Source organism: Daucus carota, chromosome 3 (genome assembly GCF_001625215.2).
Source record: "Daucus carota subsp. sativus chromosome 3, DH1 v3.0, whole genome shotgun sequence".
In the NCBI taxonomy this organism is placed as follows: domain Eukaryota; kingdom Viridiplantae; phylum Streptophyta; class Magnoliopsida; order Apiales; family Apiaceae; genus Daucus; species Daucus carota.
The window spans coordinates 44,574,504-44,590,975 of record NC_030383.2 but is presented as its reverse complement, the minus strand read 5'-3'; the positions used below and the strand labels follow the sequence as shown (position 1 = coordinate 44,590,975).

The 16,472-nt window shown below is 37.0% G+C and overlaps 1 protein-coding gene and 1 long non-coding RNA gene across 4 annotated transcripts; both read right to left on the bottom strand.

The window, feature by feature from the left end:
- Nucleotides 1-4: 4 nt before the first annotated feature.
- Nucleotides 5-3,594, bottom strand: LOC108211742 (uncharacterized). 3 transcript variants are annotated; one of them, XR_010289816.1, is made up of 5 exons: nt 2,990-3,594; nt 2,589-2,645; nt 758-2,022; nt 499-659; nt 5-397 (listed from the first exon to the last, which is right to left on the bottom strand). It is a non-coding gene; the product is annotated as an uncharacterized LOC108211742 (long non-coding RNA). The 3 variants fall into 3 exon arrangements; XR_010289817.1 differs by having other exon boundaries at nt 499-2,022; nt 2,484-2,645; XR_001805107.2 differs by having other exon boundaries at nt 499-2,022.
- A 283-nt stretch (nt 3,595-3,877) lies between these two features.
- Nucleotides 3,878-4,874, bottom strand: LOC108213453 (dehydration-responsive element-binding protein 1B). Its single transcript, XM_017385248.2, has one exon. It carries the CDS (start codon nt 4,749-4,751, stop codon nt 4,035-4,037), a length of 717 nt encoding a protein of 238 aa, XP_017240737.1. The 5' UTR covers nt 4,752-4,874; the 3' UTR covers nt 3,878-4,034.
- Nucleotides 4,875-16,472: the final 11,598 nt, after the last annotated feature.

Genomic DNA, 16,472 nt, shown 5'->3' with positions numbered 1-16,472 from the left:
AGAATATCCAGCAATAGTGTGACCAAGAGTGAAACTTGAAACAAAAGGAATAAAAGCACGAATGCAAATTACAGTACTTTTAGTCTCATGTCTCAACTAATTATAATGCAGTGCTCATGTGATTTGGGATGTAATTATAGTTTCTACCACAACAATTAAATTACTCTACTCAGATCAGCACTGCTCTACACTTGTTCACCCTCATTTTCATTAGATCATGCTAGTGCCGAGAACCAGGTAATGCCTGGATTTAACACAATTTCTTTACAGCTAGTCCATCAGCAAATCTTCCCAACAAGAGTAACATCTTTCTGGTATTTGACAACCATAAAGTCTCCAACTTTAACATTGATTATGCTTAGGAATTTCAACAAAACCATGTTCCTTCAGTTCCACCCTGCAATGTGGATCTCACTTAATTTAAGCAAGTTTCAAACAATACAATAAATTTGATAGTACTGCATCACTGGCTAGCACCATATCCAGACAAACTGTTACCTCGATTTGCAAGCATATTCAACATGTTGCCCGATCACCCTAGCATCAGAACAATCTTAGTAATATAAGATTCCATGATCCAGTTATAAGTAGTGGAAAGCATCGAGGCCAGGCAGGGTCATGGATATTATTCAAGTATATTGATTTTAACGAAGAAGCCGCTGCACCAGGAAGGATATATCACCTCAGAATCATATATATCATTGAGTTTGCGGACAGAGATTACCTCGAGAACTGAAGTGGAATCAATATACCATACCATAGAGTTTTTGGACAGTGATTATCTCGGGAGAAGAGGACTGAGAGAGCAAAACATTCAATGCTTTAGCTCCAAACCAACAAGTTCGACACAAGAACTTTTTCAAATGGGTGGCAATCCTGCCTAAAGAGACCATGCCAACATCGGTCACCTATATTGTACCAACAAGTTTGAGGGCTCCATTCATAGTGCCGAAAACCAAATCAAACACAGCATAGGTAGGCTGAACAAAGATAAAAGTGTGTGGAAAATACTAAACAGAAACTAGCTAGATATTCCTAATATATAACTAGATATACTTTGCAACTAACACCAAAGATCAGCTAGCCATCTCCACGCCCCATCCTCAGATGAGTGACATCTGGCAATCGTTTTCAGCACGCCAAAAACTATGATCTCTCTCGGGAATTCAGAAACCTGTAGAGTACTAATTATACCAATGGCAACAAGGATATCTTCTCTTATATTTTGTTGTGTACTTCACCTCAACACAAAGCTTCCTTAATAACTTGCAGTGCTTCACAAGTGATAAAGTTCCGCCTCTTTGTGCACTTGGGAGTTCTACTGATATGTCAATCCTCCAATTTTGAACAATTACATAGAGTTGAAAGGCCAGAATCAGTGACTGTCACTCTATCCCAATCACCAGAGCAGTGCACCAATCTCATTGACCTCAGATTTATTGACTCAATTATAAGTGCTGGAAAGTGTTTTAGGCACCACGGAGGGTGATAGAAATCCTTCAAGCATATAGATTTTAAGGAAGACCAATCAACTCAGTACCAATAGCCAAATATGAGCACTTCGTGACAAACCGTTCTTTACCAAATCATTTAATTTTTTAGCCTTAAACATGAGATTTGACACAACAATTTTTTCAAACGTGTTGCTTGCATGGCTAAAGCAGCAATGCCAACTTCTGTCACCTTGCTGAAAAATCCGTAGTGTCTGAGGTGTTCAAGAGTCGGGCACTTAATGGAGATCAAATTCAAGGCTTCGTCGTTTAGGCTTTTGCTGAGAACAAGAGTTGTGACAGAGTAGTCATATCGAGAAAACAGAGCTGGAGTTAGGGAAATAATGCTCGATTCAATTCTGAGGTAAAGATACCATCGTCTTTGACCTTCAACGAGCAACCAGCTCCAGCAAATAAGAGAACAGGATTTATTGTCACAGTGGCGGAGAGAGATAAAAATAAATCTAAACAGTCATCAAGAAGCTCAAATGTAGGATCAATGTGCGCATGACTTGTGAATTGATGCCCCCATCTGACAAAATTCCAGTTATATAGAAATGCTAGTCTCCAAAATTACACAAAACATGATGTATGTAGAACTACATGTACTGGATACAAAATAGGTTGCTCTTGAACTTCAATGTAAATGGAATTCCAATTAATGCACATTTGAGTAATGAAACATTTTTGGTTAGTTTTGCCAAATCCACTACTATATCAGCTAAAATCGAAGAGGAAAATTATTTTCACAGATGATAGATATTCAACTCAAATTGAATAAGAATATATTTCCCATATGGAATAGGAATTCTAGCAGTGAACCCAATGATTATACTAAGATATGATTGTAATTAGACTAGGAAATTTGAATTTACAAAATAATTATAAAATTTATAACTGTGTTATAGAATAGTGTGTTATAAATATTTGAAAGTAGGATTAGAAAATTGTAATGAAGTAGGTACTAAGAAATATGCGTACGAATCCTCTTACCACAGACCCTGTATTGCAATTGAAACATCCAACTCATGTAGTCAGTAACGAATGAAAAAATAGAACTACTAACTCATGGTGCCTATACCAATGAAAAATTATTACCACAATTCTCAGGAAGATCCAATATGAGGTTCTGCTGATGATTTGTCAAAGTGGCGCCTGCACAGAGTATAAATCTATAAATTGAGATTGCATATGACCATCTTATTGTGCGACTTAATTTTACTACACCATATCCTAATTTTGATCGTTTTTAAAATTTGCAACACTGAACCCAACACCTCGTAAAATTTAATAAAACAAATTATACAGGGTTTGATCAGCAATTTGTAAACTGTAGATGATCTTCTTTTACTTTCTGCATCCTAAGTTCATCTCCTCTTTATATTTGGTCTTTCACTGGTAATATCTATAACTTGAAGTGCAAATGATAGTGGAAATTGACAAATAGACCAGGTTTTAGCTTGTAAATAACAGTTTTGCTAGCAGAATATAACTCTTACCATCAGGGTCCTCATATCTCTTTTAACCAAGAGTCTCTAAAAATACAGATATTGCTGTCTCCACGTTGCTGCTGCTCCACCTCAGTTAATCGAAGAAATTAAAAATTCAATCACTAGTAGCAAACTAATATATGATGAGAGTTTTGTGTCATATAAACAAATCAGAAAGCTGCCCCAAGTGTTGTATCTATGGCGTTTCACAATGGGACAAGAATGAGATAGCAGGAAAAGAGAAAAGAGATTACAGTCAATAATTCTTCATAAACTCTAGTAGTAGAAATGACTGTAGACAAGGGTATCGATTCAAGTTGAAAGGGGAAAAAGAATATGATTTTAGGATGCTGATGGTAAGAGCTGAGACACTGAATACTAAACATGTTTCGGTTTTGGTTGAAATGAGTGACACAGCACTGTATTTGTCGCAGTTACATCCCTGTTGTCCTTTTAAGAGTAATGTATTTTTTGTACAAAGAAGAGGATGATGAAATAGTTAAGTTGGGAAGGTTCTGATTCCACTTCATGGGTTAGATGACCAAGCTTAAATCATGATCAGTGTAAAGATATGAAAGTATTCTGAACAATATAAATGGGGAATGGCTAGTGAATGATGAATTATCATTAGTGTAGCTATTATATGTATCATTGTATTATCATTGGTATAGCTGTTGTTGAGTTGAGTTGTGGCTACAAATTTGAGCGCCCCTACTAATTGTCTTGTCCTCTAGTGATGGATTTGAATGTTCTAACACATTCTATTGAAGATAGGTTCCATGGCCTATGGGGTCATTCCAAGGAACCTATCTTCAATTCTCATTCCAAGGAAAAACACACCATGTTATAATATTATGTTAACATTCCAAATTTGGATCGAGGAAAAGTACGAGTACGGACATAAACATGTAGCGAAAATACATTACACACGTCTGCAGCTAATTATTACACTCGTAGGTTACACATCATTCATATTTTTTATAAAAGAAATTTATTTTGAGGATGGAACAGTGCAAGATGATATCGAGCAGTAGTAGTAGCATAGTTGGGTACTTCAGAATGAGTAGTTCCACAAGGACAGGTCGGTTGTGCCTTCCATGTCGTCTTCCGTCCCATAATACACGTCACTCGGACCAAATTGAGGCGGAGGGAGCATCATTCCTTGAGCCATATCATTAATATATTCCGGCATTCCAAACAACTCCTCTTCATCCACGTATGACACCTCACTTTGCTGCTGCGATATCATCAGGCTCTGCTCTGGACTCGTTCTCTGCACTGCATGCTCATTCTCAGAAGGCCTGAAGGTCTCTGCTGCCTCGGCTGCAGCTCTCTGAATGTCCTGGGGATCGGAAGAAGCAGGAACCGGCAGCCTCCATGCAGAGTCCGCAAAGTTAAGGCACGCATTTCGGCCTCTCAGTGCAATGGCTGCGACATCATGAGCCCGAGCCGCCATTTCAGCTGTTGGAAAGGTTCCCAGCCAGATTCTGGACTTCTTGTTCGGCTCCCTCGCCTCAGAAACCCACTTGTCGTGATTCCTCCGCCTCACTCCTCGGTAAACAGGGTGGCGTGTCTCCTGGAATTTCTTCCTGCCACCGCGTTTCTTTGGATTACTCGAAGCCAGCAGCACTTCCTCGTCCGAGATGTAAATAGGCTCTGCACTCGCATTGCCATTGCCTGTGTTTTCAGACTGGGAATGAGCTGAGGAGGAGTGATATGGATGTTGTGGGGCAGAGTAAGATGAGGTGGAGGACGAGAAAAAATGATCCATCAATATAGATTGCTAAGTGATAAGTAGTGGTGTGAGAAAACAGAGGAGGGCAGGTGGGTCAATAATATAAATTAAAGACTTGTTTGTATATATGAGAGTGGGACTATTTAAACTTGAATGTTAGTATGTTTAGAGTGGGAGCATACTATATATATACACACTTATTAGTAGCATTGGAATGAAATGAGAGTATGATCACATATTATGATAATTGATGGTATAATAGTATGCTGTGTTGAGGACGCGGAGTGCCTGTGTGATGCAATAAACTCATCAATGTAATAATAGAACTTGCTCTGATAACTGATTGATTCTTCAGTTTTGTCCCTGCGATTTTCTCTGTTTTGCTGCCATGTCACCTTACTTTGCACTTCTTTGCTGCCACGTCACCTTACTTTGGCCTTTGGACAGAGGGTAATACACCAAGTATTTTTGCGTGTCCTTGTTTAGCAGCCAAAACATCAACTTCCCCTCTCCTTATTTTGGTGTATTACTCTCGAAAAAATGCTACGTGCATATAAATGTATACAGAATTCTTTAGGGAATGAGGTGGCTAGTCTGATGTGTAAAACTTGTCTGCCACAAACTTAATCTCCTCATCAAATGGTCTCACTGATGTGTAAAGTTTGTCAGCCACTAAACTAATCTCCCCTCTTATTTCATTTTTGTTACTTTGTTTTTTATTTATATGGAACCTTTTTTTCCTGCTTTTTACAATTTGTTTAATAATAATTTCTCTTATTTTTTACTACTTTTTTTGTTGTTAGTTATTTAATCTCACTCATATTATTTTTTTAATATCCATTCAATATCTACTCTCTCATTTTGTTTGTCATCAATTTTTTCACAAAACATATATTTTATATTTATTTTGTTATAAATATTTATCAAATTCAAATCATTTTATATTACTTAGTTTACGTTAAAGTTATCTTAGAGTACTTTTTATGTTAAATATGTTTAAAAAAAATTATGCACGCTAATTTATTTTTTTGTGTGTGTTTCCTAAATAATGTCTATGACAAAAAAATATTTATAATTTTTTGTTATGATTTTTTTTAAAATGTGTTTGTCATTATTTATGTTTAAGAGTAACTAACTATACGATACGATATCCACTTTAAATCAAATATACTTAACATATATTCAAAATTGACAAATATAATAAAATTCTTGATTTAAGTAGCAAAACTGAATTATCACAATTTTTGCTACATGGGAGAACTCAAATAAAGATATTAAAATTTCAATATTATTTAACTCATGCTAATGTCAAATAAAGATTTAAATAATGTTGAAATTTGAAAATCTTTATAGTAGTTCTCCCCTATAGCAAAAATTGTTTGACATTTCTATTTTGGTATTTAAATCAAGAATTTTATTATTTTTGTTAATTACGAATATATGTTAAATATATTATTATTCAAAGTGGATATAATGTCATATACTTAGTTAATCTTAAACATAAATAATGACAAACCACATTTAAAAAATTATAAAAAACGAACATTATTTAGGAAACGCACCCAAAAAAAAATATTAGCGTGCATAATTCTTTTTGAAAAATGTTTAACATAAAAAGTATTCTAACATTATTTGGTATGAAATTTTAAAATTATTTTTAAATACAAGTACAATTCATTTTACACTAGATTTTTTTAATTTTTAAATATAAGTGACTTCTTACTTATTAATTTAACGTAAACTAAGTTATATAAAATTATTCGAATTTGATAAATTTTTACAACAAAATAAATAAATAAAAATAAGTTGTTAGGTCCTATAAACTCACTATATAAGATGATATAGTGATCACAATCTGTAACACAGTATGACAATATAAGAGATTGAAAACAATAAACTCTTATTCACAAAGCTTGAATAGTTACAAAAACTCTCTCAGTGATTTATATATTATCACTAAGAGCTGCTAGGGTTCTTAACAATGTACTCGATAACTCAACTCATATAGAGTAACCCTATTCTGTGTTTATATAGACACAGTTACAAAATCAATCTCTGATTTGATATCCTATAAATCAGCTATGTATTCTATCAATCAAAGATTGCTACAGTTTTCTGTTTAGTTTCCATAGTCAGCAAATCACTCCTCCGCTTCTATCCTTCCTTGAAGTATATCCGCTTCTGAGCTCTTTCCACGTGTAAACTCTGACGAGTCTTGACTATGTAAACTCTGATCAGACTTTATCAAACTCTGGTCAGACTTTACTAAACTCTGATCAGCTTCATCAAACTCTGATCAGCTTCCAGCTTAAACTCTGATCACTCCTGTTCTAAAACAAACTTTAAGAACATTAGTAATCATCAATTATATCTAACAATCTCCCCCAACTTGTGCATAAATATGTTATGTGCAAGTTAACAGATAATTGATGATGTCAAAACAGTTAAGTCAAATGCAACAGAGTTTAACTATATAACAGAAAACTTTTAAAACTTACAGATACTTTACTCCTTAGCTTCATAGACACCATTTGCTGTCTTTAGATATCCTCTGAGGAGTTCTCTTTCAGCTTCTTCAAGTACTGTAATCATCTGTCTCTTGATCTCTCTCAGCTCTGGATCTGAAACTCCAGTTTGGTAAATTGCAGCTCTGAGATCATATATCTTATTTCTTCTCAAGTCTCTATCCAGCCTGATATTGTAAGCTTTATCAGACTCTTCATTAAATGCAAGAGTTCTGATTCCAGCTATTGTTACTATTTTTGCTGAATTTTTCTTCATCTCAACCAGCTTTCCTTGATGATTAGAGTATTTAGGAATGAAAGGTCCAGCATTTTTGTTTCCTGTAATACCCATCTTTCTTCTGATTTGATCTTTGAGCAGATTGGAGATGTGTTGACATGACTTGTTCTTTACTTGAAATATGTGTGAGACATATCTCAATTCCTCCCAGTGTTTAGCATACAGATCAGCTTCAATTACTCTAAACACTGTTCCATCAGACATGAAGTAGATAAGAATGTTATCTCCTCTGTCATTCTTCACCAGCTGGACTGAATCAAGTTTGTCCATTTTTTCTTGCAATGCTCCAGTCTTGGGAGCACAGAGAGATGAGGGGTCTGTTGACATTGATCCTATACTCTGATCAAATTTTTCATATTTAGATCCCAGCCCTCCTTTATCTCTTCCTGCTTTTTGACGAGAGATTGGTTGAATTGAGCCCTTTTCAAAGTTTATCTCAGTCATCAGACTAGGCTTTGCAAATCCTGCCAGTGGAGTAGTTGTTGGTTTGAACACAGCTTGAGCTTTATCAGAGGTTGTGTCTTTCTTTGCTTCCTTATTAACTTGAGCTATGTCAGAGGTTAATCTTCCTTTTTGTGATTCTGCAACATGAGCTTTGTCAGAGATTGCAGCTTCTGATTTCTTTTCCTTTACAACTTGAGCCTTGTCAGAGGTTGTAGGCTTCTTCTTAATTAATCCTTTTTCAAGGTGTTCATCTACTTTGCTTTTTCCCTTGGATGTATACTCATCTTCAGAGTATACCTTTTTGACTGGTAAACTCTGATCAGCAACAGTAGCTTCCTTAATCAATATCCCTTTTTCTTTTGGCTTGGTAGTTGATTTTGCAGGCTTTTGAATCTTTCCAGAGTTTATAGCTTCAACATGTTCTTTCTTCAGCTCAGCTTCCTCTGCAGCAATCAACTCCAAATCCAATTTGGCTTCTGGATTTTCTTGTTCAAAGATCAATCTAGCAAGTTCTTCATCAGTCAATGGTCTATCTGATCCAGCCACTGGTCTGTGCTTTGATCCAGATGTGACATTATGTGTTGGCACTGGAACAGACTTTTGCTTAGATTTTGAACTGTCAGAGTTTGAAACTCTTCCACCAGTTCCTGCTTGAAATCTCTTGTGCTTTGTGAAGTCATCCACATCATCATCATCATCCTTCTTCTTTCTCTTCAGAGTTTGAGAAGTAGTCTTGCATTTGACTTTAGCTACTCTCTCCCCCTTTTTGACATCATCCTCATCAGGAATCAGAATTGATGTGATCAGAGAAAGTGAAGATTGGATGGCTTCCAGCTGCTTGGACATTTTCTCTTGAGTAGACTCAATGGTGGTCATCCTCTTTTCCAGAGATTCATTTGCAGACACCAGCTTCTTAACATCATCTTTCAGAGGTAGTAGAGTCCTTTTCTTCTCCATAGTGTGAGTTTCCTTGAGACTGGCTACCTCTGTTCTGAGACCATCTATAGACTTAGATGTCTGAGCTTGAGCAGGATGAAATGTCTTTAGATAAAGAACTATAGCCTTGAGGCTTGACATGACATCAGAGTTTGAGATTTTATTCTCTGCCATAGATAAGAATTCTTCAGCTTTAGTTGGCTCCAGAGAATGCTGGTGGCTCAGCCAAAGTTTATCCCATACTTCACTTGGTGGATCAACCTGAAGATCCCTGGGAAGTGGCTCAGAGTTTGTGTCCAGAGTTTGCAGCCTGGCATTATATTGGCTCGTAGACTCCCACTTTTGTTGTAGATGTGACAGAGGGACTTCATCATCATTTTTATCATTGTCATCATCTGAACTGTCATCATCCTCATCATTATCAGATGCAGGATTAGCAACTTTCTCAACAGGATCTTGAACAGATTTTTCTTGAGCATCAGCTTTTGATTTGCTAGGCTCTTCACCAGCCTTAGCAAGGGACTCCAGTGCTTCCAATGCTACTTTATCAGATTCCTCAACTACAACATCTGACTTGTAGTTTTCTGGAGCTGTATCATGAACAATGGCACCCTCAGGAATTTTCATTGGAGAAAGAGGAATTGGAGTGGAAGGTCCATGATCAGATACTGGGATTTGAGAATCAGACATTGTTGCTCCAGCTTCAGCTGTAGCTTGTTCCTTGCATATAATTTCCTCATCTACTTCAGATGAAGTAGAAGATGCAGTAGCAGTTGAGAGTGGAACAGCTTGAATAGGATGCACCATCAGAGCTTGAGATAGATCATCAGGAGTTGTAGTGGATGGTGCTTGCTCTTCCTCAACTGTAAAATCTGTGATCTCTGTGATGGGTACCTTTGCCCTCTTAGGCTTGTTAGCCCTTCTTTTGAATCTAGCTGTCTTTGGCTGAGGACTGGTCTGTAGATGTTCAGAGTTTGTTGTAGGAGAAGGTTCAAGATCATCATAATCATAGGCAGCAACCAGTCTCCTTCTTTTCTGCTTTTGAGGAGAAGCAGCTGCAGAGTTTACAGGATCAGTGTTTACAGCATCAGAGTTTACAGCATCAGAGTTTGCTGGTTTATCAGACTTTGTCTTCAGAACTTGTGTAGCAACAGAGGTTCTGGTCTTCTTAGTAGAGGGGTTTTCTTCAGAGTCTGTAGCCCTTTTAGACCTGGATGCAGAAGTTCTGGGTTGTTTGGGGATTGTAGGAGAGACTGGAGGTTGAGGCTGTTGTGGTTGTGGTTGTTGTTGTTGTTGTTGTTGTACTGGGGGCATATCCATCCTGACTCTAACCTGAGCTGGAATTAGAAGGGGTCTCTGAATTGGATACTTCTCATCTTTGGAGATGAGGTCCTTAAACACCCTTTTATGAAGCCTGAATGGCTTGATCTCATCATCAACATCAAAATCCACCTCACCAACAGTGGCATTAAACAATAATTGACAGAATCTTGAGAAATATATGACTTGTCTATTCTCATGCATTCTTTCACCAATATTTCTAAGAACTAATCTACCAAAATCAAAATTAGTAGAGTAGATCAGAGAATACCCAATCTGCAGCATGTCCATTGGTATGGCATCCCAGTTTGTAGACTTCTTTTGAAAGGCCCTGGTGATACAGTCGAAGAAGAAACTCCATTCCCTTCTGAGCCCTGGACGCTTCAATTGTCCCAATTTGTCAAGTGATTCACTGTAGCCCAAATCAGTCATCATTGTTCGAAGATTTGCATCTCCATTAGTGATGTAAGCAGTATGCTCTGGCAAATTGAATGCTGCTCTGACTGTGGCTGGAGTAACAGAATACTCCTCCCCTTCATATGAAAACACAATTGATGGTGATCCATCTGCACCACCATTGTCGTATTGACCCGTCCTCCAAAAATTGATGATTTGGCTTCCTGAGAGTCTGGCAGGAGCGGTAAGGGCAGTAGCAAGGGCACTCTGTGCCAGAAATTGCTGCATGGGATGATAATCCCTTGGAGCGTCGGCAGTGTTTAGAATGGCAGCATGGTTGTTGGTAACAAATTCCACACCTGCAAAGGTAAAAGCTGTAGTGGCCATTAGAACAGAGTTTGTGAAGGAAGGTGTTTGAGAAGGTGTGTGAGAGAATATTTGAATTTCAGAGAGAAGAGAGTAAGAGTTTGTGAAGAGAGTGTGTGTAAAGATTAAGTGTATAAGTGAATAATAAGCAATAAAATCTGATGTGATAAACTCTTCAGATTTTGTTTAGCTGTACACGCATGGCTCTTTGTTCACTTGGACACCTGTCAGATTTTAACTGGTAGATGAGAGTTAGTGGCATGGAGAAAAGAGAGTAATAATCATGAGCGCAGTAAAACATGTGCAGTTATAAATGCTGATTACACGTTCTCCTATTAAAATGTTTTTCATGTAAACCCACTAACAATACATCCGTTTGGAATACTCTCTTCACATTCTCTGAATATTTGAACTCCTGAAATTTACAAGATTTAAAAAAAATCAAGATCAAATCTCTCGAATTTTAAACTCTGAGATTTACATCAAAGAAAATTAATTCTTAATACCTCAGAATAAAGACATAATTTATAGAAAATTCATCGAAAAATCAGAGTTTGTCATAAAATCCATAGCTCAATAATGTGCTTGTGAAATAATGTGTGTGATTTAACATATGAGATCAGAGACTAAAGAATTTCACAATTTCGTAATTATAAGGTAGACAAGAATAATTTATTTAAACTCTCAAGGCATAGACAACAGACATACTCTGATGGAGAAATATATAAAATAAACTAACCCCCCCCCCCTTTTTTTTTTTCAAGGACGCTTTTCAGTGTAAATGAATCACGACCTTTAAATATATTTTTGCAACAGTATTTCTCCAGTAATCAGAGATTGTGACTAGTCACCATAGATTATAAAATCTTGGCAATTACTTAATACCAGTAAATGTTTGGGTCTTCCCAGTCACTGTCATATAGACATCTAAGATCTCAAAGGAGTACCATGCTTATTTGCAGGGGTGTGTATAGGTAACAAAAACATCAGAGTTTATAATTACTGTCTAATTGATGAGAGAAAATTCAAATTAATCAGTCTCACTTATAATTAAGATATGTGAAGTAATAGAGTCTCAATGACATTAACATGCATATAGTGTCAAATTGCAGCACAAAATTGAGATCAGGATTAAAGAACTTAACTGAGATTCATGATTACTAATTCAGATCATGCTTCATAGTATCTTCACAGGTTGTTTGTCTCAGAGAAATAGAAATGAGATAATTTATCAAGATTCAGAGTTTACAAACATCAGAGAATATCGTCAGAGAATGACGTCAGAGAATGTCAATCAGAGTATAACAAACAGAGTATATCATCAGAGAATGTCATCAGAGTTTAACAATCAGAGTATATCATAGCAGATGTGTGAGCAATACATATGGTAATTTGACAATTTAAATTTGAAAGATCTGACCATTATGTTTACTCAGTTCCTGATATCATTCCTAGCTCATTCACCAGCCTAGTAAAGGTTGCTTCACTTAGTGGTTTGGTGAATATGTCTGCTAGCTGCTGTTCTGTGGGAACAAAATGAAGTTCAATGGTTCCTTCCTCCACATGCTCCCTTATAAAATGATATCTTATACTGATGTGCTTTGTCAGAGAATGTTGAACTGGGTTTCCTGTCATAGCAATAGCACTTTGGTTATCACAATAAATAGGAATTTTAGAAAAGGATAACCCATAGTCCAACAGTTGATTCTTCATCCAAAGAATTTGAGCACAGCAGCTGCCTGCAGCTATATACTCTGACTCTGCTGTTGATGTTGAAATGGACTTCTGCTTCTTGCTGTACCAAGAAACAAGTCTTCCACCCAGAAATTGACAACTCCCACTTGTGCTTTTCCTGTCAATTTTGCAACCTGCAAAATCTGCATCAGAGTATCCAATTAGACTAAAATCTGATTCTCTAGGATACCATAATCCCAATGATGTGGTTCCCTTGAGATATCTGAATATCCTCTTTACTGCAATCAGATGAGGCTCTCTTGGATCTGCCTGAAATCTTGCACATAGACATGTGGCATACATGATGTCTGGTCTACTTGCAGTCAGATAAAGCAAGGATCCAATCATTCCTCTATAGTTTGTGATATCCACTGATGCACCAGTATCTTTGTCTAGTTTGGTTGCTGTTGCCATAGGAGTAGTTGCAGCTGAACTGTCTTGCATACCAAATTTCTTCAAGAGATTTCTGGTATACTTGGCTTGATTGATAAAAATCCCATCTTCAGTCTGTTTAACTTGTAAACCCATAAAATAACCGAGTTCCCCCATCATGCTCATTTGGTACCTAGACTGCATGAGCTTGGTAAATCTTTGACAGAGTTTAGCATTAGTGGAGCCAAAAATAATGTCATCAACATAGATTTGAACTAAAAGCAGATCATTACCATGATTCAAATAGAACAGGGTTTTATCTATGGTACCTCTAGTAAATCCACTTTCAAGAAGAAATTGAGCCAGAGTTTCATACCATGCCCTTGGAGCCTGCTTTAGTCCATAAAGTGCCTTGTCCAATCTATAGACATAGTCTGGATGCTTTGGATCCACAAAGCCTGGAGGTTGTTCAACATATACCTCCTCATCCAGTTTCCCATTTAGAAAAGCACTTTTGACATCCATCTGAAATACCTTGAATTTCTTGTGAGCAGCATAGGCCAGAAAGATTCTAATTGCCTCCAATCTTGCAACTGGAGCAAATGTCTCATCATAATCAATACCTTCCTGTTGTGAATACCCTTTTGCCACAAGCCTTGCTTTATTCCTTGTTATGACACCCTCACTGTCAGTTTTGTTTCTGAAAACCCATTTTGTACCAACTATGGATCTATCTTTAGGTCTTGGTACTAGGGTCCACACTTTGTTTCTCTCAAACTCATTCAGCTCTTCTTGCATTGCTTGAATCCAGTCAGCATCTTGAAGAGCTTCCTCCACTTTCTTAGGTTCTGTTTGTGACAGAAAGCAATGATGTAAACACTCATTTGCTGTAGCTGTCCTTGTTTGCACACCTGCTTCTGGATCTCCAATTATTAAATCAGGTGTATGAGATTTTGTCCATTTCCTAGCATGTGGAAGTTGGCCATTCTCATTATTGGATCCTCCCCCTTGATCCATGCTCTCTTGATTCTGTTGATCATTCTCTGTAGCTCCACCTGAATTTGTGCTATCAGAGTTTGAATCAGTATTCTCTGATGAGTTTAAGTCAGCATTCTCTGATGAGCTAGAGTCTGAAACATTCTGATGCTCCCCCTCAACATTTGCTTCATCATCATGAACCTGTAAGTTTTCACCAGAGTTTGCTGAATTTTGCTCACAGTCAGAGTTTGACTGTTCATCAGAGTTTGTTGAATCAGAGAATATTTCTTCATTTTCAAAATGCAGTTTTTCATGATCATTCATATCTGCTAAACCCATAATTCTTTTGTCATCAAATGACACATGTATGGATTCCATGATCACCTTGGTTCTTAGATTGTAGACTCTGAAGGCCTTTGTTATCAGAGGATAACCTACAAAAATGCCTTCATCAGCTTTTAAATCAAACTTGGTAAGCTGTTCTGGATGAGTCTTCAATACAAAGAATTTGCACCCAAATATATGAAAGTACTTCAGATTTGGCTTCTTTTTCTTCACCATCTCATATGGGATTTTGCCATGCTTATTAATCAGTGTTGCATTTTGAGTGAAACAAGCTGTTTGAACAGCTTCTGCCCAGAAATAAGTAGGCAATTTAGCCTCATCAAGCATAGTTCTGGCAGCTTCTATAAGAGTCCTGTTTTTCCTCTCAACTACACCATTTTGTTGTGGTGTACCAGGTGCAGAAAATTGTTGCACTACACCTCTTTCTTTGCAGAACTCTTCCATTGTTGAATTTCTGAACTCAGTTCCATTATCACTTCTAATGATCTTCACTTTGTCTTCAGATCCATGATCCAGTTGTTTCACATGATCCATCAGATGCAAGGCTGTTTCATCTTTAGAGTGAAGAAAATATACCCAATTGTATCTGGTATACTCATCAACAATGACAAGAGCATATTTCTTCCTTGCAATGGATGGTACATTAACTGGTCCAAATAGATCAACATGTAGAAGATGATATGGTTTCTTTATTGAGAATTCAATCTTACTCTTGAAGGATGTCTTTCTCTGCTTGGCCTTTTGACATGAATCACATAATCCATCAGATGTGAGTAGTGATTCAGGGAGTCCTCTCACAAGCTTTTTCTTTATAAGCTCATTTATGGAGTTGAAATTCAGGTGTGAGAGCTTCTTATGCCACTTCCAACTTTCTTCTGCAGAGATTCTTGTAGATAAACAAATTGCTTTTCCTTCAGAGTTTGTAGGCAAGTGGATTTCATAAATATTTCCATGTCTGTGAGCAATCACTGCCACCTTGCCTGTTGACTTGCTTACTATCTCACTGTGTTCTTCATAGAAATCAACATGATATCCTCTGTCACAGATCTGACTGACAGAGAGTAAATTGTGCTTTAGCCCTTGAACAAGAGCTACATTTGATATGATGACATTTCCAAGATTGATGTTGCCATATCCCAGAGTCCTTCCTATGTTGCCATCTCCATAAGAAACACTTGGGCCAGCTTTCTCCACAAACTCTGACAGCAGGGCCTTATTTCCAGTCATGTGTCCTGAACATCCACTGTCCAAGACTAGAATATTCTTCCTGTTGCCCTGCAATCACAAAGACCACTAATTGTTAGTTTTAAGGACCCAGACTTGCTTGGATCCTTTGGCCTTATTAAGTTTGTTAGCTTTTGCAGCGGAATTATTTTTATCAGAGTTTGAGCTAACAGACTTTGGATCAGAGTTTGTACTTGAAACAGAGTTTGTACTTGCAGAGTTTTTATTAACCTTTTCTCAAAGAAGGTTTCAATTGATAATAATCATAATACAAACTATGATATTCTTTGCAAGTATAAATAGAATGCCATAAACTACCACAATGAAAACATGGATCTTGTGGTTTATATCTAATACTACTTTTTCTAACTCCAGACTTTGTAGGTAAGGAGTTAATGTCTTTGTTCTTCCTGCAAAAATTAGCAAGATGATTAGTATTTCCACAGTTATGGCATGTCTTCCTAGGTGCATTTGGAACAGGCATGTAGTTATTACTCTTGTCTATTCCAACCTTGCCATTTCTATTCTTCCTAGGCTTCTTGTCTTTGCTATCAGACTTTACCTCTTTAAGCTTATGCTTAAGCTGTTTCTGAGTCATCAGTCCTATGTTAACCTGTTTGGGCTTAACAGTTTTTAAATTGTTGTTAATCTCTGATTCTGGTCTACTCTGTTTAGACTTAGAGGATTCAGCAACAAATTTAACAGGTTTAACCTTAGGTTTTTGAGTTTTAACAAACTCTGTTTTTGATGACTCAGCTTCTGAGTTATCAGTGTAACCTAGTCCCTTCTTCCAGTTTCCACTACCTAAGATATCCTGAGTAGTTTTGCCTGAATTAGTCC

What these genes read in the sequence shown, in the direction of transcription:
- LOC108213453 (XM_017385248.2), bottom strand. Translation starts at nt 4,751, where the DNA reads ATGGATCATTTTTTCTCGTCCTCCACCTCATCTTACTCTGCCCCACAA.